Genomic DNA, 21,064 nt, shown 5'->3' on the forward strand with positions numbered 1-21,064 from the left:
GGGAGCTGTGCCCCTCGCCTCAGATGACAGACCCTTCCCCCCTCCCTAGGACCTCCCAGTCTCTTGCCCCAGCCCAGCATGGCTACCCTCCTCTCCCTGGCCTGTGATCGGTGGGATGTCCAGTGACCACCACCTCCAGGGGTCCCAGACTCAGATTCCCAGGCCGGGAGGGACCACTGTGCCCAGCCCTGGGTACGTCCATTGGCCCAGCCACAGCGCTCACAGCCTGAGAGATGGCGCGGTGCCCACCTGACCCCAGTGTGGGCAGTGCTGGGCCGAGGGCAAACTTCATAGCTACCACGCGGGGGGGAGGTGAGTTACCTGCGCCAATAGGGAGCCCCCCTGGGACACCCCACCAAGGCAGCTGAGCCAGTGCGGTATTTTAACAGGGGCAGCGAAAGTTCCCTAAAAGTGGGGGGGGGCTCAAACCATGGCCCCTACTGCGCCGTCTTCTTGAGCCCCCCACCAGCCCTCCTCCTTCAATCCCCACCTCGCCCCTGATGCCCCGCCCCTTCCTCCAAGGCCCTGCCCCTCCCTCTAAGTCCCCACCTTTACATCTGCTCTCCCCCGCCCCTTTCCATGAGGCCCCGCCCCTTCCTCCTAGGCCCCGCCCTCATATCCTCTCTTCCACTGAGGCTCCGCCCCCTACCGACTGCCTCCAACACCGGCCCTTACAGCCGGTAAAAAGTGTGGGGGGGCTCTGCTCCCCTGGTCCAGTGCCTGTGTGTTACATGTAGACAGGCCCGCGGGCCAGAGACTTTCCCCAAGTCACTCCAGGCGCCCCTCTGTTGGAAACCCTGCCCCACGCGGAGCCCACGCGTAACCCTCCCCCCCCCCCAGTGGTTACAGAGTCATGCGTCCTGCCAGGCAGACCGTGTCCAGCCTCCGGGCCCGGGACTGGGCTCAGGTCAGCTCTGAGCCGGGAGCAGCCTAGCCCCCTGACAGAGGGTAAAACCCGGCTGGAAGCTCCCGCCAGGCAGCCGGACTGTCTTAGGGTCCTGGATTCACCTCGGCTTCAGGGCTAGCAAGGGGCGCCGGGTTGCCTGTCCCGTGGGGCAGCTGGCTCTGGGGAGGCTGCGCCCTGCTGGCCATGGCAGGAAAGGAACACAGCCCAAGGGGTCACCCTTAGAGGCGGGGCGGGGTGGGGGGAGAGTAACTGGGTTCCAATGCCCCAGCCTGACCCTGAAAACAGCTGCATGCAGTGGGAGGGGGCATGAAATGCTGGCGGGGTGTGGGGTCAGTAACTGTGATCGTATCTGTATTGTGGGAATGCCCAGGGTGAAGGTAACTTAAGTGGCTTACAGGTGCTGTCCTGCCCCACACACACACCCTGCGGGGGGAGGGGGGCTTAGGGCAGTGGAATGGGGGGTGGGAGGCCCGGGGCAAGAGGCTAGAGGGTGTAGGAATCCGGGCTGGAGGTGTGAGGGGTGCAGGAGCCAGGCTGGGGGTATTGAGGTGCAGGAGTTAGGGTTGGGGATGTGAGGGGTACAGGAGCCAGGACTGAGGTATAAAGAAAGGCTCAGGGCAGGGGACTCGGGTCCAGCAGCCCCTGTCCACCGGGGGGGGGGGGCCAGCAGGGAGTTGGGACCCCCGCGGACAGGGGCTGCTGCTAGTGCAGCCTCCCCTCCCCCCTCCCCCTGTATGTCTCACCCTCCCCCTTTATGTGGTGCACAGGGAGCAGGCGGCACCACAGAGACAGTGCTGGGGGAAACAGCTTTTAAGCTGGCTAACCGCCCCCCCCCCAGCACCAGCTCCTGCTTCTTCCCCCCCTCCCCTTCCCCTTTATGTCTCAGATATAGGGGGTGGGAATGCGAGTGGTTGACTCTACTACACATTGTATTGCTATTAGGTGTACTACGGTAGTGCCGAGGTACCCAGTCATGAACCAAACCCCCACTGTGCCAGGCACTGTACATGGGTGATGCTATTAGATGCATTATGGTAACAGTTAGACATCCCAGGCCTGGGCCAAGCCTCCATTGTGCCAGGCGCTGTACATTTGTGTTGCTATTAGTTGTATTACAGTAGCTTCTTGTCCCAGGCTGTCCATGGAACCAGGGCCGGCCCAAGCCATTCTGTCCGCGTGCAGCCCGGGGCCACCCACACCTGGCAATGCAGGGCCCCGCGGCCACAGGGGGAAGGGAGTTAATGCAGCCCCCGCTCCAGGCAGCCACTGCAGCCCGCCGGGCATGTGGCACCTGATGGTAGCTATAAGGGGCACCGCGTGACTCTTACAGCTGCCATCAGGCACCCCCCATTGGTTGGGGCCCCGAGCAGCTGCCCAGCTCACCCACCCCTTAGTCCGGCCCTGCATGGCACCAGGGCTGTACAGAGGCACCCCAAAGAGCCACACGCCAGCGGGTCAATTTCACCTTTTGTTCTTGTCAGTTTCAGGCTTTGGACCCCAGCCAATAGATCAGTGAGGATTTGGGGGTCACTAGTCGGGGGGTCAATGCTTGCCCCAGCCCCCGGGTCTACACATAACTCTGCAGCTAGCAGCCGTAGGGACGCCTCCTCCCCTTATACCTTGCGGCCACTGGAGAGGGACAAAGATCCACAAATACAGGGGACCCCCATGTCCCCTTCGCTCCTGGCTGAACAAAGGCGCAACAACTGGGGGAGGGGGACACAGGCGCAGGAGACCCAGGCTGAGGGACACAGCCCCTGCAGCCACAAGAACACAGCCTGGGCCCCGCGCTATGGGGGGGAGCTACCCCGGGCACCCCAATGGGGAGCTGGCTCCCAGTCCCACGTCCCAGGGGCCAAGACAACCCCGCCCCAGCAGGACAGGAAGTGCATGGGGGTTCTAGCCCCCTTCCCCAGGGGCTGCAGAGGGAGGCACTGGGCCCCTCAGCTGCCCCATGCCACCAGCTCTCCGAGGTCCTTGTGGTTGCTCCTGAGTGTAGGGAGGAAAAATCCCCCTTTGCTCCTTTGAGACCCAGGACTCCCCTGGTGCGTGGGGCAGGGGGCAATAGAAAAGGGGAATCTTGCAGCCCCATCCCCCATGCAGCCAGCCCCTCGCCAGTGGGGAGATAACAGGGGATCCCAAAAGGGACCCCGGACTTAGCTTCTTCCCTCCCCTTTCCCCTCAGGACTGCTCCTCCTCGGATGCTTCTCCCCTCCCCTGGGGGAATGTTCACAGTCCAACAGGCAGAGACAAAGGGGGACGGACGGGTAGTTCGATTACAGAGAGAGAGATGTGGATAGAGGGGTGCAGACACTGGCTGGCTGGTTGGAACGGTGTATGCAGACGGCAGGAGGGACTGGCTGGAGGGGTGTCTAGGGGGCTGGCTGGCAGGAGGGGTGTCCGTGGATTGCTGGAGGGATGCACGCAGGGGGGCTGGAGGGGTGTATGCGGGTGGCTTGAGAGGTATTCCCAGGTGGCTGCAGGGATGTACGCAGTGGCTGGAGCAGTATATGTGGAGGCTGGAGGAGTGTACGCAGATGGCTGGAGGGGTATACGTGGGTGACTGGAGGGGTGTATGTGGAGACTGGAGTGGTGTATGCAAGTGGCTGCAGGGATGTACGTAGATGGTTGGAGGGGTGTATGTGGAAGCTGTAGGGGTATACGCGGGTGGCTGGAGGGGTGTACGCGAGCGGCTGGAGGGGTGTATGTGGAGCTGGAGGGGTGTATGCAGGTGGCTGTAGGGGTGTACGCGAACGGCTGTAGGGGTGTATGCGGGTGGCTGGAGGGGTATATGTGGAGGCTGGAGGGGTGTACGCGGGTGGCTGGAGGGGTGTACATGGAGGCTGGAGGGGTGTACGTGGAGGCTGTACGGGTGTACGCGAGCGGCTAGAGGGGTGTATGTGGAGGCTGGAGGGGTGTATGCAGGTGGCTGGAGGGGTGTACGCGAGCGGCTGTATGGGTGTATGCGGGTGGCTGGAGGGGTGTATGCAGGTGGCTGGAGGGGTGTACGTGGAGGCTGGAGGGGTGTACGTGGAGGCTGGAGGGGTGTACGTGGGCGGCTGTATGGGTGTATGCGGGTGGCTGGAGGGGTGTACGTGGAGCCTGGAAGGGTGTACGCGAGCGGCTGTATGGGTGTATGCGGGTGGCTGGAGGGGTGTATGCAGTTGGTTGTAGGGGTGTACGCAAGCGGCTGTAGGGGTGTATGCAGGTGGCTGTAGGGGTGTACACGAGCGGCTAGAGGGGTGTATGTGGAGGCTGGAGGGGTGTACGTGGAGGCTGGAGGGGTGTACGCGAGCGGCTGTATGGGTGTATGCGGGTGGCTGGAGGGGTGTACATGGAGGCTAGAGGGGTGTATGTGGAGGCTGGAGGGGTGTACGTGGAGGCTAGAGGGGTGTATGTGGAGGCTGGAGGGCTGTACGTGGAGGCTGGAGGGATGTATACTGATAGCTCAATGGATCCATCACTCTGGAGACACACACCCCAGTGGAGGCTGGGGAGCAGGTGGGAGGGGGGGTGCGTGCATCTCATCCCCACGGGTGCCAGGCTCCGGGCCCTGCATCCTCCAGCCCATGGAAGGGGGGGTGAGGACCTAGCCAGGGTTGCTAGGAGACCGCGAGCGCCCTTGGCCTGCTGGGAGCGGGCTGGCATTGAGCATGCCTGGTGCCGGGGAAGGGGAGGGGACGCAGCCAGGAGGAAGGACGGGGGAGGCTGGCGCCGGGATGCTGCAGGAGCCGGAGTGGGCAGGGGCACGCATTGCAGAGTGGGGGGCACAGACCCCGCCCCCAGTCCTCCGGCAGGGAGGGGGGCTGGGCCGCGTGCACGGCAGGAAGGAGCAGACTAGATGAACACCATGGTCTCTTCCGGCCGTAAAGTCCCCGAACCGTTGCCATCCACGGGGCACCGTCGTGCCGGGCACCGTGCCCCCTGCCGCTAGCGCCCCTGTGGTGCCCGCCTGGCAGCGCGGGGCACCCACCCCCTTCCAGGGCCCCGCCAGCCGCTCCCTCCCCTGGGGGTGCCCGCTGTGCGTGGGGCCTGGCCGGTGCCAGGCATGCCCGGGGACGGCCGGGAGATCACCCGCCTGCGCAAGCCCCGCTTCTCCTACGAGGAGAACCAGATCCTGATCCAGGAGGTGCGCGCCCACTACGCCGAGCTGTACGGGGCCCAGAGCCGGCAGGGGACGGTGGCCGAGCGGCGGTGCGTCTGGGAGGGCGTCGCTGCCAAGATCAACGCCGTCACCCGCTGGAAGCGGACAGGCCAGGAGGTGCAGAAGCGCTGGAATGATTTCAAGCGGCGCACCAAGGAGAAGCTGGCGCGGGTGCCCCACTCCACCCAGGGCGCCGGGGGACCGGCCGCCGGAGAAGACGCCTTCTCGGCGGAGGAGGAGACCATCTTCGCCATCCTGGGGCCTGGCGTGGTGAGGGGGCCCGGAGGCGCGGAGCGGCACCGCGCAGCCTTCGCTCACGGATACCACCATGGCTCGGGTGAGTGCCCACCCCGGGACGGGCCATTAGAGGGCAGGACCGACTCCCCCGGCCAGGGGCGCTAGAACCAGGGGCTTGCCAACACCCCCTCGTGAGCCAGACAGTGGCTGGGGGATTGGAGAGAGGGAGCTGCCACGCTAAGCGCCATGGGGTAAAGTCAGAGCTGAGAGAAAAGAGAGGAGTCCAGGTGCCATGGTGGGAGTTCAGTAGGGGGCGCTCTCCCCTGGCAGCAGTGCGACCCCAATGTCCCAGGGCAGCACTAGGGGGCGCTGTACCGCAGAGAGCAGGGCTGGGAGCTCTGTAGGGGGCGCTGTACCGCAGAGAGCAGGGCTGGGAGCTCTGTAGGGGGCGCTCTCCCCTGGCAGCAGTGCGACCCCAATGTCCCAGGGCAGCACTAGGGGGCGCTGTACCGCAGAGAGCAGGGCTGGGAGCTCTGTTGGGGGCGCTGTACCGCAGAGAGCAGGGCTGGGAACTCTGTAGGGGGCGCTGTACCGCAGAGAGCAGGGCTGGGAGCTCTGTAGGGGGCGCTCTCCCCTGGCAGCAGTGCGACCCCAATGTCCCAGGGCAGCACTAGGGGGCGCTGTACCGCAGAGAGCAGGGCTGGGAGCTCTGTAGGGGGCGCTCTGCCCTGGCAGCAGTGCGACCCCAATGTCCCAGGGCAGCACTAGGGGGCGCTGTACCGCAGAGAGCAGGGCTGGGAGCTCTGTAGGGGGCGCGGTACCGCAGAGAGCAGGGCTGGGAGCTCTGTAGGGGGCGCTGTACCGCAGAGAGCAGGGCTGGGAGCTCTGTAGGGGGCGCTGTACCGCAGAGAGCAGGGCTGGGAGCTCTGTAGGGGGCGCTCTGCCCTGGCAGTCAGCACTGAGCCCATTGTGGCACTAGGGGGCGCTGTACCGCAGAGAGCAGGGCTGGGAGCTCTGTAGGGGGCGCTCTGCCCTGGCAGTCAGCACTGAGCCCATTGTGGCACTAGGGGGCGCCGTGCTGCAGGGCACAGGGCTCAGCTGGGGGCTGGTAGTCAGTGCTAAGCCCATTGCAACACTAGGGGGCGCTGTGCTGCAGACAGCGGGGCTGGGGGCTCTGTCAGCACCAGCCCCCATGCAGTAAGAGGGGGTGGGGCCCAGCAGGTGCACACACAGCACCCCCTAGCATGACACCGGGGCATGACAGAAACGCTGACTGACCAGCTGGCCAGCTGCCTCCCCCCATCTCTGCCCCCCCCCATGTGCTCTGCACGGCTGTGTCGAGTTTGGTGGGACTCAGGCATCTCTTGGGGGGCACAGCTAGTTCATTAGGACTGACCATGCCGTACCCCCCTCTGCCAAGGTGGCTGCTTGTGCTGGCAACAGCGCCCCTGTCCCCTGTGGCAGCCGGGCAGGTACCCGGGGGAAGCCCGGCTCTAGGACTTTAGGAGGGTGAAAGCCGGGGAGACAGACTGGAGGGGGTGCCCCAGCAGGAACAGACGGGAGGGGACAGCCCTTTGCCCCGCGTGGTGCTGTCTCCAGAGCTGGCTCTCTCCTCTCTCCGCAGAGACGCTGCCCGGGGGCACCGTCTCCTCCAGCCCCGAGCCCTCGCTCCAGCCCCCGGGCTGCGCCCTGGACAGGGTCCTGCTGCCGCCCAAGGACTGCGACTCGCCGGCGCCCCCCTTGGCGGAGCCCTCCCTGCAGACTGTGCGGCTGGCCCCCTCACCGGCCGGGCTGGGCCGCCGGCCCCACTCGCCCATGGAGCTGGGCAGGGAGCAGCCCCCGGGCTCCCTGCCTCCCCAGAGCCGGCGGCCCCGCCCCGAGCCGCCCCCGGAGCCCTCTCTGGATTTCCTGGCCGCTCAGCGGGAGACGGCCGAGGCCATCCGTGACCTGACCTACACCGTGCGCCAAAGCATCGACCGTCTCACCGAGGTGGTAGCTGCCCTCCTGCCCCTCCTCCCGAGCCAGGGACCGGGCTTGGATGCCGTCCGGGGGGGCCTCTTCCACCAGCAAACCCCCGTCGCCTCGCCACGGCCAGCGGCCCCTGCCAAGAGCCCGCTCCCGGCTGAGACCTTCACCCCCAAGGTGGAAGCATCTCCCGACCAGGTGGAGAACAGGGACCAAGCTCAAGGGGGTTTCCCTCTGGAAGAGGAAGGGGGACCCCCAGAGGTGCCGGGGGGGCCCCCCTGCCCCAGCTCCCCGCCACCCAAGAGAAGAAAGGGGATCCCCATTCGCAAGCGGAGGGGGCGCTGGAAGAATGTGTGAAGCCCCAGAGCCTGGGGCCCCCCCGGGGCAGATTCTGCCCCCAGTCCTAGGCAGGTGCAGGGCACCAGCCACGGGACAGCGCGAGCTTAGCCCCTTGCAGGGCAGTTTTCCGTCAGCCCCCGAGCCAATCGTCCCACCCAAGCCCGGGTGCAGGCAGCGCCGTCTGTGTTACGGTTCCTGCTCTGCCCCTGGACTTTGCTCTGGACCAGGGGCCCGGAGGACCAAACGCTGACACAAGGGCTGAACGTGTCGGAAGTTGGAGACAGCGCAACATCCCCTGGCCCCTCCCCTCTCCGCCCTCCCCCAGATCTGCCGGTGCCCCTCACTCTCACCCGCAGCCCCTGTAGGCCCAGCCCTGGGCTCCCCGCAACCCTGCTGCTGCCCCTCACTCCCAACCCACAGCCCCTGCCAGCCGAGCCCTGGGCTCCCCCCGCAATCCCTCACTCCTGACCTGCACCCCCTCCCCACTAGCCCAGCCCTGGGCTCCCCCCGCAATCCCTCACTCCTGACCTGCACCCCTTCCCCACTAGCCCAGCCCTGGGCTCCCCCCCAACCCCTCACTCCTGACCTGCACCCCTTCCCCACTAGCCCAGCGCTGGGCTCCCTGGCGCCCCTCACTCCTGACCTGCACCCCTTCCCCACTAGCCCAGCCCTGGGCTCCCCCCACAATCCCTCACTCCTGACCTGCACCCCCTCCCCACTAGCCCAGCCCTGGGCTCCCCCCCAACCCCTCACTCCTGACCTGCACCCCTTCCCCACTAGCCCAGCGCTGGGCTCCCCCCCAACCCCTCACTCCTGACCTGCACCCCTTCCCCACTAGCCCAGCCCTGGGCTCCCCCCCAACCCCTCACTCCTGACCTGCACCCCTTCCCCACTAGCCCAGCCCTGGGCTCCCCCGGCAATCCCTCACTCCTGACCTGCACCCCCTCCCCACTAGCCCAGCCCTGGGCTCCCCCCGCAATCCCTCACTCCTGACCTGCACCCCCTCCCCACTAGCCCAGCCCTGGGCTCCCTGTCGCCCCTCACTCCTGACCTGCACCCCTTCCCCACTAGCCCAGCCCTGGGCTCCCTGTCGCCCCTCACTCCTGACCTGCACCCCTTCCCCACTAGCCCAGCCCTGGGCTCCCCCCCAACCCCTCACTCCTGACCTGCACCCCCTCCCCACTAGCCCAGCCCTGGGCTCCCCCCCAACCCCTCACTCCTGACCTGCACCCCCTCCCCACTAGCCCAGCCCTGGGCTCCCCCCCAATCCCTCACTCCTGACCTGCACCCCCTCCCCACTAGCCCAGCCCTGGGCTCCCTGGCGCCCCTCACTCCTGACCTGCACCCCCTCCCCACTAGCCCAGCCCTGGGCTCCCTGGCGCCCCTCACTCCCGACCGACCCGCAGTCCCTGCTGCTCCCGGAACTGGTAAATGTTCCTAAATTGTGTCCGCCGGCTGGTTTGTAAGATGGATCCACACTGGCCAGGAGGAGGGGGAGAACTGTGGCCCCCCCAGGGGAGGGAGGAGCCATTGTGGCCTCCCTCCAGGGTCCCCCCCATTTCTGAGTTTGTCTCCCCCCCCATGCCCCAAGGGGCAGGATCCACAATCCCTGGATTCAGGCCGAGGGCCCAGCCCCACGTTCTGGGCTCCACTTTCAGGACCCACTGCCCCCCCTTTTCCGCCAGGGTTGCCACCGCTCCCGCCAGCCCAAGGGGGTGGCTTCCGCAGGGATGGGATGTGCGCAGCTGCGGACAAGCTGACACCCCATTCAGCAGGGGCGGGGGAGCCCAGCTAGGGAGGCGCTGGGGAGCAAAGGGTTAACGGCCCTCCAAAAGGAGGGGTGACTTCAGCCCACATGACCGGAGGGGGAGAGGCGCCAAATCTAGCCCCTCCTTCCTGCGTCACATCCCCTTAAGGTCACCCCGACGGTGGGGGGGGGGATGGCAGACATCCCAGGCCCCCCTGCCAGGGAAGGCGCTGTCCGCTGTTGGGGGGGGCCCTTCGCACCCCTTGATCCACCCCCCCCCCCCAGGCTGCAAATGCCGACCCTCGGGACACGCAATAAACTATTTTCATATGAACCCCTGCGAGCTGTGGGGTGTCTTCTACTGGAGGGGGGAGCTGCAGCGAGGGGGGGCTATTGGTTTATTCCTGCAGATAACCACTGATCTCGGCATCCAGCCCCCCACGGTAGCCCACCCCTCCATCTATCCCCCCTGCTACACCCCCCGCTAGCCACCTCTCCCCCCTACAGACACCCCTCCCTCCATCCCCCCGCCCTTCTATCCGCCCCTCCCTCCTGCACACCCCTCTATCCATCCACCCCCCCGCCCTTCTATCCACCCCTCCCTCCTGCAGACCCCCCTCTATTCATCCACCCCCACCCTTCTATCCACCCCTCCCTCCTGCGCACCCCCTCTATCCATCCACCCCCCACCCTTCTATCCACCCCTCCCTCCTGCGCACCCCCCTCTATCCATCCACCCCCCACCCTTCTATCCACCCCCTCCCTCCTGCAGACACCCCTCTATCCATCCACCCCCCCACCCTTCTATCCACCCCTCCCTCCTGCAAATACCCCTCTATTCATCCACCCCCCCACCCTTCTATCCACCCCTCCCTTCTGCAGACACCCCTCTATCCATCCACCCCCCCACCCTTCTATCCACCCCTCCCTTCTGCAGACACTCCTCTATTCATCCACCCCCCCGCCCTTCTATCCACCCCTCCCTCCTGCAGACACCCCTCTATCCATCCACCCCCCCACCCTTCTATCCACCCCTCCCTCCTGCAGACACCCCTCTATTCATCCACCCCCCCCGCCCTTCTATCCACCCCTCCCTCCTGCAGACACCCCTCTATCCATCCACCCCCCGCCCTTCTATCCACCCCTCCCTCCTGCAGACACCCCTCTATTCATCCACCCCCACCCTTCTATCCACCCCTCCCTCCTGCGCACCCCCCCTCTATCCATCCACCCCCCCACCCTTCTATCCACCCCTCCCTCCTGCGCACCCCCCTCTATCCATCCCCCCCTCCCCTTCTATCCACCCCTCCCTCCTGCGCACCCCCCTCTATCCATCCATCCCCCACCCCTCCGTCCCTGCAATCCTCTGTCCACCCCTTTATGTAGACAACCCCCCCCCCGCTCTATGTACCCCCTCTCCGATGCCCCCCCCCCCACGTGCCCATCCTCAGCACGCCCCTCACCGGGGTATCAGGGATGGGAGCTGCGCTTGCAGCGGGCGGGCTAATCCCGCTTTGGGGGCCGGGGCCTAGTGGGGGGGAGGGGGGCACACGACAGGATCTTTCCCCCGCCCCCCCGGGCTGGGCCTGGTGCGCGGGGTTCAGCGGGGCATGCTGGGAATTGTAGTTCTCACTCCCGCAGCGGCTGTTAACCCTTCCCGCGCTGGGGCCGAGCCTGCCCTGGAAGGCGGGGGGGGAGAGGAGAAATGAGGTGGGAGCGGACAAGCGGCAGAATCTGGGTGCCTGGCGCAGACGTGACACCCCCCGCCCCCGCCGAGTCTCTGTGTCTTGTGGGCGCCACGCGGTTCGCTGGGTCCCACCCCAGAGGTGGCTGCAATTCTGCCTCTACCCCCCCCCCCATCCCCTCCTGCTCCGGCGCCCCCTCCCATTTACTGCATGGCCCCCTCCCCGACCCATGCTGGGCAGGGGCGGCTCAGTAGGGGGCGCTCCCATCCAGACTCCCGGCCCGGGGGGGGGGGGGGGGGGGGACGGTGTACCCAGCTGGGACTGGAGCGAGGAGACCGGGGGTCGGACATTTCTTGGGGGCTATCGCTGGGTGTCCGCATCCGTGCGATGCGGGAGGGGATTGAGAGCAAGGACGCCTGGGTTCTGGCTCGGGGTAAGGAGTGGGGTCTAGTGGTTAGAGCCGGGACGGGGAGCAGGTTCCATTGCTGACTTTGGGGGAGGGGAATGAGATCCAGGGCTTAGAGAGAGGGGTCTGGGGGCTGGGACGTCTGGTGTGAATCCCCGGCTCTGCCACTGGCTTGTTGGGTGACCCCGGACAAGTCCCTTGGCTGCTCCCAGCCTCAGTTTCCCTCTCAGTCTAACAAGCTGGGGAAAGGAAACTGCCCCTCCAAACATTCATGAGCCGCATCCGTACGGAGCCCGGCCCGTCTGTAGCGCGCCGGGTGGCGGCCGCGGCTGGGTTCTGACCCAAGGCCAAGGCCGGGCGGGGTGGGGGGGGCAGGTGTCCCGGCCCTTTAAGACGGCCCGGCAGGGCGGGACTACATGTCCCAGCAGGCGCCGCGGCGGAGTTATGTAAGTTTCTCCATGAGCAGGGCGGCCGCTGCGGGCGGCGGAGCGGCGGGGGAGCGCGGGTTCTAGGTTGCGCGGGGCGCTGCGCGGAGGGGGCGCGCAGCAGCCGGGCGCGCAGCGCAGCGCAGCAGCCATGGCCTCGGTGCAGGCCTCCCGCCGGCAATGGTGCTACTTGTGCGACCTGCCCAAGATGCCGTGGGCCATGATCTGGGATTTCAGCGAGGCCGTGTGCCGGGGCTGCGTCAACTTCGAGGGGGCCGACCGCATCGAGTTCCTCATCGAGACGGCGCGGCAGCTGAAGCGCAGCCACGCCATGCAGGACGCCCGCTCGCCGGGGCCCCAGGCCGTCAAGCATGCCAAGGACGGCGGGGCCCTGGAGCGCTACGAGCGGGCCCGGGGGCCCGGCGACTACACCCTGAGCCCCCGGCTGCCCAACGGCCTGGCCCGCGTGGAGGACGGGGGGCCCGAGGGCAGCCGGCAGAGCCCCACCGCCCGGCGGGCGCTGATCGGCGCCGTGCCCCCCAGCCTGGGGCTGATGGGGGCGCCGCAGGGCTTGCTGGCGGCCGTCTCGGGGCTGGGGGCCCGGGGGCCCGCCCTGGGCTTGGCGGCCGCCTCGCCCCTGCTGGGGGAGCTGGGCAAGGCGCGGGCAGCCTACGGCGGCGACTACGAGAAGGAGAAGCAGCGGAACGCCGAGTGCCTGGCGGAGCTGAGCGAGGCCCTGCGGGGCCGGGCGGAGGAGTGGCCGGGCAAGCCCAAGGCGGTGCGGGAGCAGCTGCTGGCCCTGTCGGCCTGCGCCCCCTTCAACGTGCGCTTCAAGAAGGACCACGCCCTGGTGGGGCGCATCTTCGCCTTCGACGCCGCCGCCCGGCCCGGCTACGAGTTCGAGCTGAAGCTCTTCGTCGAGTACCCGTGCGGCTCGGGCAGCGTCTACGCCGGCGTGCTGGCCTTGGCCAAGCAGATGTTCCACGACTGCGTGAAGGACCCGGGCAAGGTGATCTCCTCCGGCTACAAGTACCTGGAGTACGAGAAGCGGCACGGCACCGGGGACTGGCGCCTGCTGGGGGAGCTCTTCACCGAGGGCGTCCGGTTCTTCCGCGAGCCCCCCGCCCCCGAGGCCCTGCCCCAGCAGTTCCTAGACAGCAGCTGCGCCATGCTGCCGAGTGCCCTGGTGCGGGCCATGCCGCCCCGGGCCGTCATGCGGCGCCGCAAGGCCTCCCCGGAGCCGGAGGGCGAGGGGACCGCGGCGGGGAAGCTGACGGGCGAGGAGCAGCAGCAGAGGCAGAACTGGCTTCCCCAAAGCTCGGCTGGGATCTACTCGCCGGGCATGGCCCATCTTGCCGCGCCCGCCGGCCAGGCCCCGGTGCCCGAGGGCGCCCCGCGCAACGACCCCTCGCCCATCACCGCGCTGAAGAACGTGGCCGACACGCTGGGGGCCGGGCAGTCGCCGAAGGATGCCAACCCCGTCCATTCCACCACGGCCCGGCAAAACAGCGCCAGCCCTGCCTCGCCCGCCGCCTCTGCCCCGCACCGGCTGGTACCACGCAACGGCGAGCCGGGGCCAGCATCGTCCTCCTCCTCTTCTTCCTCCGGGGCCCACTCGTCCGGCAGCGCCGACCCCACGGGCGCCCAGAGCACGCCCGACTCTTCGGGGGGGTCCAACAGCGCCCCGCTCTGCTGCACCATTTGCCACGAGCGCCTGGAAGACACCCACTTTGTGCAGTGCCCCTCGGTGCCCGGCCACAAGTTCTGCTTCCCTTGCTCCCGTGATTTCATCAAAGCCCAGGGGGCGGCCGGCGAGGTATATTGCCCCAGTGGGGAGAAGTGCCCCCTGGCTGGCTCCAACGTGCCCTGGGCCTTCATGCAGGGAGAGATTGCCACCATCCTGGCCGGAGACGTCCGAGTCAAAAAGGAGCGGGATCCGTGAACCGAGAGCCAGGATGGGGGTTCCCCCCGTGATTTGGGGACCCCCTGCCTGTGATTTGGGGGGATCCCCCCCAGCAAGAGGCCTCCGGAGTAACTGGCGCTACAATTAACTTATTGCCCTTTTAACTTTTCCCAGTCTGGGGCCTTGTATATAATCTATTTTTTAATATTTCCATAGCAATCTTATATATGAGGTCATATCTACATAACCGACTGGGGGGATGGGGGGCGGGGAGACGGGAGGGTTTGCTGCATAGCAGCATGGGGGGGGGGCGGGAGTGGGAGGGGACGGAGGAGGCCCAGACTCTCTTTTCGGGTCACCCTGGATGGGGAGTCTCTGCCCCACCCCAGAGGGGACGCAAACTGGGTCAGGACTCTGCCTGTCTGCTAATGTGTGTCGGGCTTGGGTGTCCGTCTCCCTGCCCCTCTGGGGCTGAGGCTACTGCCAGTGGAGAAGGGGGGCTGAGACCCGGCAAACTCGCCGGCGGGGAGCTGTGGCTGTCGCTGACCCGAGTCTGGATTGATTGGGCCTGTGTGGATACAAACGTCGTGTCTGCAGCCGCATCTCCATTTGCCAAAATGAGCTGCCCAGCCCTGCAGATCTCCACCGCTTTGCAGGGCTGTGGGGAGGGGAGCTGCTGCCCCCTACATGGGAGCCCCCCCCCCATCCTGCCTCTCGCTTGGCCAGCTGGGTTTGGGGGGCTCAGGCCAGGCGCTGGGCATCTTGCTTAGCAGCTCAGGTCCTGGCATTTGGGGTGCCAAGGTTTGGGGAGCACACCCCCACCCCGATCCCCTGGGGGCTTCCCCAACAGGGCCCATAAGGTCGCCCCCTCCCCCAGTGGGACCAGCCCAGGGGCCCTGTTAGAAAGCCAGGGTATGTCTACACTGCCATCCTAGTTCGAACTAGGGAGGCTAATGTAGGCATTGGAAGTTGCAAATGAAGCCCGGGATTTAAATATCCCAGGCTTCATTTGCATCTTGCTGGGCGCCGCCATTTTTAAATCCCCCTTAGTGGGGACTCTGTGCCTGCGGCTGCCCGCGGCTACACGCGGCACGGACTAGGTAGTTCGAATTAGGCTCTCTAATTCGCGCTACCGTTACTCCTCGTGGAACGCGGTGTACCCGTAGTTCGAATTAGAGAGCCTAATTGGAACTACCTGCTGTGCGCCCCGTGTAGCCGTGGGCACGGAGTCCGCACTATCGGGGATTTAAAAATGGCGGCGCCCGGCAAGATGCAAATGAAGCCTGGGATATTTAAATCCCGGGCTTCATTTGCAACTTCCAGTGACTACATTAGCCTCCCTAGTTCGAAGTAGGATGGCAGTGTAGACATACCCAGAGAGGAAGGACAAAAGGACTTGGAGGGTGATGGGCTGTCTCTATTTGCCACCCCGCTACTTCTGCTCAGGCCCCTCGCTCTCGACCCGCAGCCCCCTGCTAGCCCAAGCCAGCCCCCCCCCCCCATCCAGGTCTGACTGTGCCCCTCACTCCTGACCCACAGCCCTCTGCTTACCCAGCCCTGGGATCCCCCCAGCTCTGCCGGTGCCCCTCACTCCCAACCCGCAGCCCCCTGCTAGCCCAGGCCAGCCCCCCCTATCCAGGTCAGACTGTGCCCCTCACTCCCAACCCGCAGCCCCCTGCTAGCCCAGGCCAGCTCTTCCCTCCCCCCCCCTGCATCCAGGTCTGCCGGTGCCCCTCACTCCCGACCCGCAGCCCCCTGCTAGCCCAGCTCTGAGCTCCCCCAACTCTGCCAGGGCCCTCACCCCAACCAGCAGCCCTTGCCTGTCCCCAGAGTTGCGGGTGTCCATGGAGCCTGGGAGGCAGCGGTTGCTTGGCTGTGGATTGGGGCGGGCTGGGGGGCGAACATGACCCACAACGCTAATGTCACACACGCTCTAAGTAGGTGTTAATGCAGGATTGCGAGGGCTGAGAGTCTGGGCCCCTGGGTAAATTGGGGCCCCTGTCGGGCCGATGCTGGGAAGCCGCTGCCCCGGAGCAGTGGGGGGTTCCTGCTCTTTGAACCCCAGCTTGGCCGGAGAAAGAGGTTTGAGCAGAGATTGTAGGACGCAGGCTGTTCTGGGGCCAGGACTCCTGGGTTCTGCCCTCCTCTGGTGGGGAGAAGGGTCTAATGGTTAGAGCGGGGAGGGGGGGCTGGGAGTCATGACTCCTGTGCTCTGTCCCCAGTGCCGGGAGGGGCATGGGGCCTTGTGGTTAGAGCAGAGGGCGCTGGGACTCAGGGCTTCTGGGTTCCTTCCCAGGCCTTGTTACGAGTTGGTCGTGCGCCCACTCTGTGCCTCAGTTTCCCGCTATAAAGGGGGGAGACTGGCCCTGTGGCTGCTTCGACAGCCCGAGGGGTGGGGCGCTGATCTTTCGTCAGCGCTCTTCGTGCACAGCGCCCCCCCAGCCCCGCTCTAACGACCGGGCCTCCCCGGGTCCCCTGTGACAGCAAAGATCCTGGTGCAACCCTACGATAACAAACCCGCAGCCTGTCTTCCCAAGGACAAAACTCGCACGCAGCAGGGGAAAGGGAGAGGAGCTGTCCTGGGGGTGCTGCTTATCTCCCCCCCCCCCGACATTGGATGTCCATCGCAGCCAGAGAGCGCCCATGGTGGGCCACAGGGAGCAAAATGGGCTGCGTCCGGGGGGCCGTGTGCTGGGGGCGCCTTGTGAGGGGAATGGAAAGGATGCGGGCGGGGGGAGGGGGATAGAAATCCCCCCCCCCCCGTCATGCCTCTGGGTCTGACCCTTCCCCGGGGGGACAGGTCTGTGTGGTTATTCATTGGTTGGGGTCCCTGCCAGCTGGCCCCAGCAGGCTAGGACTGGGAGGCCCAGTGCAGTGAGGAAGCAGGGGGGTGGGGATTGGAGGGGGCAGGGCACCCCCAGTTTTGGGCACCTCCGGGGGGGGGGGATCAAACCAGTTTGTGATTCTCTTTGGTTTTGGTCAATAAACTGATTCTTCTGTTTGGTTTTGTTTAAAGAACAGGTTGGCTGGTTCTCGGGAGGGGGGGGGAGCAGAGCTGGGGGAGTTGCCAGGTAGGTAACTGGATTGGGGGGGCAGTATCAGCTGGGAACACACCCCTACCTTGAGTCTGTGATGTGCCTAGTTTTTAGGAGCTGGGGGGGGGCTGGGCAGCTTTTGCATGGGAGTCCCCGGAGAGGGAAAATTCTAGGTGCTAGCAGGTGGGGACTCAGCAGGGGGCGCTCTCCCCTGGCAGTCAGTGCTGGTCCCTTGCCCCACTGCAGGGCTAGGGGGCGCTGTGCTGCAGGGAGGAGGGTGGGGACTCTTCCCCTGGCAGTCTGTGCTGGTCCCTTGCCCCACTGCAGGGCTAGGGGGCGCTGTGCTGCAGGGAGGAGGGTGGGGACTCTTCCCCTGGCAGTCAGTGCTGGTCCCTTGCCCCACTGCAGGGCTAGGGGGCGCTGTGCTGCAGGGAGCAGGGTGGGGACTCTCGCCAGGCAGTCCATTCCCGCCCCTGTGCAGCACTAGGGGGCGCTGTGCTGCAGGGAAGGGGGTGCACTCCATGGTTAGTGCCCAAGGCAGGGCGTCAGGACTCCCAGGTTCTAGTCCCACCTCTGCTGCTCCCCTCGGAGCTGGGCAGATCTCACAGGCCCATGTGCCCCGGGGGTGGTTCTGAGCTGGGTGATCCAAGAATCTCGGGGGGGTGTGGCCCCTCCCTGTCCTGGGATGGTGCATGGGGACCACCCCCTCCCCCCATCACTCTTGGATCCAAGGCTTGGAAAGCTGGCAGGGTGAGATGCCAGGAGTTGGTTCCACTGCTACGGGACGGGCCTGCTGCCCCCTGGGCAAAAGGAGGGCTCGGGCCCGGGGGTCTGCTCGGCCAAGGAGGGCCAGGGTGGTGCCTGTGTGGGGGGAGCCACCCTCCTGAGCCACATGGCCCAGAGCTGCCGCTGTAGGAGCTGGAAGGGCCGGGCTGTGTGGAGTGGGGCTGTGTCTGCCCCTAGTCTCACCCCTTGCATAGGGAGGGGCAGACTCTCCGCCCCACGTGCGGTGCCAGCTGTATCACAGAGGGGAGGGGATGTGCCCCGGAGCAAGGCCTGGCAGGTGCCATGTGAGGTGGCAATTAAGGTGGGCCTGCCTGCCCAGCTGTGCCACGCCCAGCTCCCACCCAGCCTGGCTGGGGAAGTGAGTGAATGGGCAGAGCTGAGTGCACCCCCCCCCGAGCTCACACCCGCTCTGCCCCCAGGGCCCCTTCTCTTCCCTGGCAGCTTGGCACGGTCCTGGCGAGGTTCCTCCACCCAGCCTGCATGCCCCTGTGCCCGTGCTGGGGTCCAGACAGGATCCTGCCATGGGGCTGAGACACCCCCCCACCCCCTGCTCCGGACACTGCTCTGCAGCCACGCTAATGCCTGGAGGGCACCGTGCTCCGCAGGGATCTCTCCTTGGGGCTCCCAGAGAGGTGGGGACTGCCCCGGCTCCTCTCCTCTGGCCAGGCCTGGTTTCCTCGGAGGCAGCTGTGGGGGGGGAGGCCCTCAGTGCCTCCCCCCATGCTGAGCCAGAGGGGGACCAGACAGATGCACGGCAGGAGGGTTGGAACCCTGCGTCACCCTGTCTCCATCCTCCACCGTGCCCTCACCCAGGTCTGGCTGAAACCCCTGCCCCCTTTGCAGCTGGGGCACATGCCAGCAGCGCCCTGCCCCACACGGGCAGCAGGCCCAGGAGTGTGTATGAGACCGCCCCCCCCCCACAGCTCTCTGACTGGGGGGGGGGGCATGGCAGTCTTGGGGTGGCTCTGAGCTGGAGAGCGGAATGGGGGGTCCCAGGACTGTAGGGGGGGTACCAGTGCAGGAGGGTGTGGGGTGGGATTGAGGGAGGGTCTCAGGACTATGTGGTGGGGAACATGGAGGCAGTGCCCCGAACCTGCACCCCACTCAGCCCCCCAAGTGTGTCCGCCCCCCTTCAAACAACGTCCCCCAGACTTGGCCCTGCTCTGTCCTCCATCCTCTGCCCAGCCAGGGCCAGGCCCAGGCCCAGAGGCCACCTGGAGCAGCCATCTGCCCTGTCTCTGCTCTGGCGACGCTCAGGGGTAACCCCACACTCGCCAAGTGGGCCCGCCCCCCGCCACGGAGATGGCAGGTTCTCGGAGCCCATCCTGTGCAGCCCAGCCGCTTGCGTGTGACCCCAGCATCTCGTCCAGCAGGCCCCAAGCGACAGAGACGCCTCCCCTCCCGGAGCCGCTAGCTAGCCCTGCCCCCGCCCTCCGGGACCCACGGCCAGGGTCCAGCGCCAGCGCAGGGGGCAGAGTTCGGGTTGTGCTGCGGGGGTGGCGGCCGAGTGCTGGCGGGTCCCCTTGCCTGGCTTCAGTTTAGCCACTCGCCACGCGAGATGCCTGACCACTGCCTCCAGACAGACAGACAGACAGATAAGGGTGTGTACAGGGAGAGAGAGAGAGAGATTAGATAGATGGGGTATGGGGACAGACAGCTGAGACAGCTGATGGGCGTGGGGGTTGCAGAGAGCAGTGGTGTATGGGGACAGACAGACAGATTAGATAGATAGCCCATGGGGTATGGGGACAGACAGACAGACAGATGAGACAGCTGATGGGCGTGGGGGTTGCAGAGAGCAGTGGTGTATGGGGACAGACAGACAGACAGATGAGACAGCTGATGGGCGTGGGGGTTGCAGAGAGCAGTGGTGTATTGGGGACAGACAGACAGATTAGATCAGGGATGGGCAATATTTTTTTCCCCGGGGGGGGGGGGGCCACTTCAGAAGGGGCGGGGCCTAAGCAGGAAGGGGCGGGACTACCCCACTCTCAGACCATGATTGGTCTGGGGGTGGGGGGAGCCCTTTTGCCCCCCTTCCCGCGAGGCACCCGTGCCCTGGAAGAGGCTTCGCACGCTCCCCCACCCCCTGGCCAATCAGGGCCTAGGGGCGGGGGAGCGCGGGAAACCTCCTCCCGCCCTGCCAGGAGCACGTGGTGCTTTGAAGTGCCGCGGGCTCCTTGTAGGGCCGGGGCGGGGCCAGGCAAAGGAAGCTTCCCGCAGCCCCCAGGCCCTGATTGCAGAAGCCCCTAATTGGCTCGGGGGCGGGGGAGCAGCAGGGCCGGATCCACCCACCTAGCGGGGCCGCATCCGGCCCATGGAGGCCCTTTTGCTCACCCCTGGATTAGATAGACATCTGATGGTGTATGGGGACAGACAGGCAGACAGATGGGTGTGGGGGGTGCAGAGTGCAGTGGTCTATGGGGACAGACAGACAGACAGATGGGTGTGGGGGGTGCAGAGTGCAGTGGTCTATGGGGACAGACAGGCAGACAGATGGGTGTGGGGGGTGCAGAGTGCAGTGGTCTATGGGGACAGACAGGCAGACAGATGGGTGGGGGGGGTGCAGAGTGCAGTGGTCTATGGGGACAGACAGGCAGACAGATGGGTGTGGGGGGTGCAGAGTGCAGTGGTCTATGGGGACAGACAGACAGACAGATGGGTGTGGGGGGTGCAGAGTGCAGTGGTCTATGGGGACAGACAGGCAGACAGATGGGTGTGGGGGGTGCAGAGTGCAGTGGTCTATGGGGACAGACAGACAGACAGATGGGTGTGGGGGGTGCAGAGTGCAGTGGTCTATGGGGACAGACAGACAGACAGATGGGTGTGGGGGGTGCAGAGTGCAGTGGTCTATGGGGACAGACAGACAGACAGATGGGTGTGGGGGTTGCAGAGTGCAGTGGTCTATGGGAACAGACAGACAGATGGGTGGGGGGGTGCAGAGTGCAGTGGTCTATGGGGACAGACAGGCAGACAGATGGGTGTGGGGGTGCAGAGTGCAGTGGTCTATGGGGACAGACAGACAGACAGATGGGTGTGGGGGGTGCAGAGTGCAGTGGTCTATGGGGACAGACAGACAGACAGATGGGTGTGGGGGGTGCAGAGTGCAGTGGTCTATGGGGACAGACAGACAGACAGATGAGATCGCATGGGTGTGTAGTGGGATGCACAGAGGCACCATCCACCCCCATCTCTCTAATCGGGGTGTTCAGCCGGTGCTCCCAAGGGGTTTGTGAAATCTTCCAGGAATCCCCCAATGAAAATTGGTTGCACCCCCCTCCCCCAAGCCCCAGTTGAATCGACTCCGTCCCCGCAGGCGTCTGTCTACCCTGTTCCTCTTGCGTCACCAGGCCCCGGCTTGAGGCCTCCCGGTCGGACCCAGCGCCGCTCTCCGGTTCCCCACCCCCAGGCTCAGCCTGGTCCTCGCTGGTCTCGTGCCCTTTGACTTGCCGTGTCTAGCCCTGGCCCGTGGGCTGTGGCAGCGC

The 21,064-nt window shown here is 66.0% G+C and overlaps 2 protein-coding genes across 2 annotated transcripts; both read left to right on the forward strand.

Moving 5' to 3' along the window:
* Positions 1 to 4,263: 4,263 nt before the first annotated feature.
* On the forward strand, positions 4,264 to 9,673 carry MYPOP (Myb related transcription factor, partner of profilin). Its single transcript, XM_075915352.2, has 2 exons — positions 4,264 to 5,388; positions 6,913 to 9,673. The coding sequence occupies exons 1-2, from the start codon at positions 4,956 to 4,958 to the stop codon at positions 7,608 to 7,610; spliced, it is 1,131 nt and encodes a 376-aa protein (XP_075771467.2). The 5' UTR covers positions 4,264 to 4,955; the 3' UTR covers positions 7,611 to 9,673.
* A 2,202-nt stretch (positions 9,674 to 11,875) lies between these two features.
* Positions 11,876 to 16,776, forward strand: IRF2BP1 (interferon regulatory factor 2 binding protein 1). The gene has a single exon (XM_089769921.1). The coding sequence runs from the start codon at positions 12,007 to 12,009 to the stop codon at positions 13,795 to 13,797; it is 1,791 nt and encodes a 596-aa protein (XP_089626047.1). The 5' UTR covers positions 11,876 to 12,006; the 3' UTR covers positions 13,798 to 16,776.
* The last annotated feature ends 4,288 nt before the right edge of the window (positions 16,777 to 21,064 follow it).

This window comes from Pelodiscus sinensis, chromosome 18 (assembly GCF_052426305.1).
Source record: "Pelodiscus sinensis isolate ZL-2025 chromosome 18, ASM5242630v1, whole genome shotgun sequence".
Classification (NCBI taxonomy): Eukaryota; Metazoa; Chordata; order Testudines; family Trionychidae; genus Pelodiscus; species Pelodiscus sinensis.

Bases quoted from the DNA above. Each gene is read 5' to 3' on its own strand.
- IRF2BP1 (XM_089769921.1), top strand. From the start codon at position 12,007: ATGGCCTCGGTGCAGGCCTCCCGCCGGCAATGGTGCTACTTGTGCGAC.
- MYPOP (XM_075915352.2), top strand. From the start codon at position 4,956: ATGCCCGGGGACGGCCGGGAGATCACCCGCCTGCGCAAGCCCCGCTTC. The intron at 5,389-6,912 runs GTGAGTGCCCAC...CTCTCTCCGCAG, and splicing joins CGGATACCACCATGGCTCGG to AGACGCTGCCCGGGGGCACC.